This window comes from Pygoscelis adeliae, unplaced genomic scaffold (genome assembly GCF_000699105.1).
Source record: "Pygoscelis adeliae isolate BGI_AS28 unplaced genomic scaffold, ASM69910v1 Scaffold392, whole genome shotgun sequence".
NCBI classification, from domain to species: domain Eukaryota; kingdom Metazoa; phylum Chordata; class Aves; order Sphenisciformes; family Spheniscidae; genus Pygoscelis; species Pygoscelis adeliae.
The window spans coordinates 1153996-1155838 of NW_008824293.1; the positions used below are offsets into that span (position 1 = coordinate 1153996).

Sequence of the window (1843 nt, forward strand, 5' to 3'; positions counted from 1 at the left end):
AGAGAGCCATGGGTGCGCAGCCACTCCATGGAGACAATGGTGGGCAGCCAGAAGAAGCACCACGGCGGCGGCATCCCGGGCAGCCTCAGCGGGGGCATCGCACACAACAGCGGCGAGGTGACCAAGACCACCTTCTCGGTGAGCGCATCCGCGCATCCCTCTGTCCTGCTGTCCCTCTGTCCATCCCCAGCCTGGCAGGGCACTGCGCTGCGCTGACATAGTCTGGCAGTCCCCTGTGCAGGCGGTAAATGTAGGGGTGAGGAGAAGATTCGAGCAGAGCATGATTTTATGAGTGCTGTGTTCAAGCTGGGTTTGTTTTGTGGAAGAAGAAGATGGGCTTCCTGGGGTTTTCAGCACCAAAGTACAAAGGCGATATAAAAGAAATTCTGGCATTACTTGTTTCCTAGATGTGCAGGCTGAGAATTGCGGGCAGCATAATTCCTCGTAGGATGTTTAGTCTTATGAGCTTCTAGGAAGGAGCTTTGCTCTTCAGCCTGGACTGTTCTGTGCTTTCAGCCCCCTGTACCAGCAGCTGCCGCCAAGAACCAGTCCAGGAGCCCCATCAAGCGCCGTTCGGGGCTCTTCCCTCGCCTGCACACGGGGTCTGAGAGCCAGGTGGAGAGCAGGACAAGGTGGTAAGTTTGACATCGCCCTGGACGCTAGGGTTAAAAGCGTGTTAAACATTAGAGAAGGTGTTGGTGGGTGCTGGAGACCCTGCCTGGGGCGCAGCCTCCCCTTTCCACACAAGCCAGCAATGAGAGCTGATTTTGCCATGTTCGAGGGAATGGTGCCTTGGATCCCTTCCCTCTGTTTTAAATCGAAGTGGTGGTATCCAGAGAGCATCTGTTACTCTTACAGTTTAGCATTTGGTGTTAGGGAGTATAATTTGACCATCCTTTTTAAGTCTCTTGTATAACTTGTGCAACCTGTCTCTTTGTGCCCTCAGTGACAGCGTTTCTGGAGCCCAGAAGACACCAGATTTGGGACATTCTTCTCAAGAGATGAAATCTGAAACCTCGTCCAACCCCAGCTCCCCTGAAATATGCCCCAACAAAGACAGGTGAGCCGGGAGGAGCCCCGTCCTCCTCTGACCAGAGCTCAAGACACCCTGTAGCTGACAGACCATCAGGGACTGTGTCAAACAAAACCATCTCCAGGTTTTACTATAAATAAATTTGATATTAAGGGAGGAAAAAAAAGATTCCGGTGATTCATGAGCACAGCTCCTTTATGGTCTGAAAATAGCCATCTTTAAAAAGAGGAGGAGGAAGGAGCAGTGTTTGACAGAAGTTGCCCAAACCCTCACGGCACGGGAGCTGGGGAGGCCCATGGTGCCCGTCCTGCCACTGGGGGGTCATCCTGACCCACGGGTTTCTGCTGGTGGCACCCACCAGCTACTTTATCCCATTCTCTTGGAAATGGTTATTTACAGAAACACCTGGCTAGGTTTGTCCCTGTGGCAGCTGCTTTGCTCCGGGGGTGCGCAGGAGGGCCTGTCCCCACTGTCATAGCCCAAAGGACACGGCTTTCCGAGTGACAATCACATGGTCTCCGTTTTGTTTCGCCTCTCTTCCTAGGCCATTTATTAAGCTGAAAGAGAACGGGAGGTCAAATATCTCCCGTTCTTCCTCGAGCACCAGCAGCTTCAGCAGCACGGCGGGGGAGAGCGAGACCCTGGAGGAGTACGACAGCGTGGTAGGCACCAAACCCACCCCGCAGCACGCTCGGGCTCAGGACCCCGCAGCTCCGCACGTCCCTCAGCTTCCTGCTGCCTCCGGACCCTCGGGTGGTCTCTGGGGGGGGGGGGGGGGGGCCCTCGGCGCCCCCCGGGGCGCCTTGCCCA

At 55.2% G+C, this 1843-nt stretch overlaps 1 protein-coding gene across 1 annotated transcript in view; it reads left to right on the plus strand.

The window, feature by feature from the left end:
- Positions 1-1843, plus strand: part of RAP1GAP2 (RAP1 GTPase activating protein 2) — a 21601-nt gene that overhangs the window by 17870 nt on the left and 1888 nt on the right. The window contains exons 17-20 of the mRNA XM_009318833.1: positions 7-138; positions 517-635; positions 947-1060; positions 1578-1786. Coding sequence (XP_009317108.1) covers positions 7-138; positions 517-635; positions 947-1060; positions 1578-1786 — 574 coding nt within the window. The remainder of the gene's footprint in view (positions 1-6; positions 139-516; positions 636-946; positions 1061-1577; positions 1787-1843) is intronic.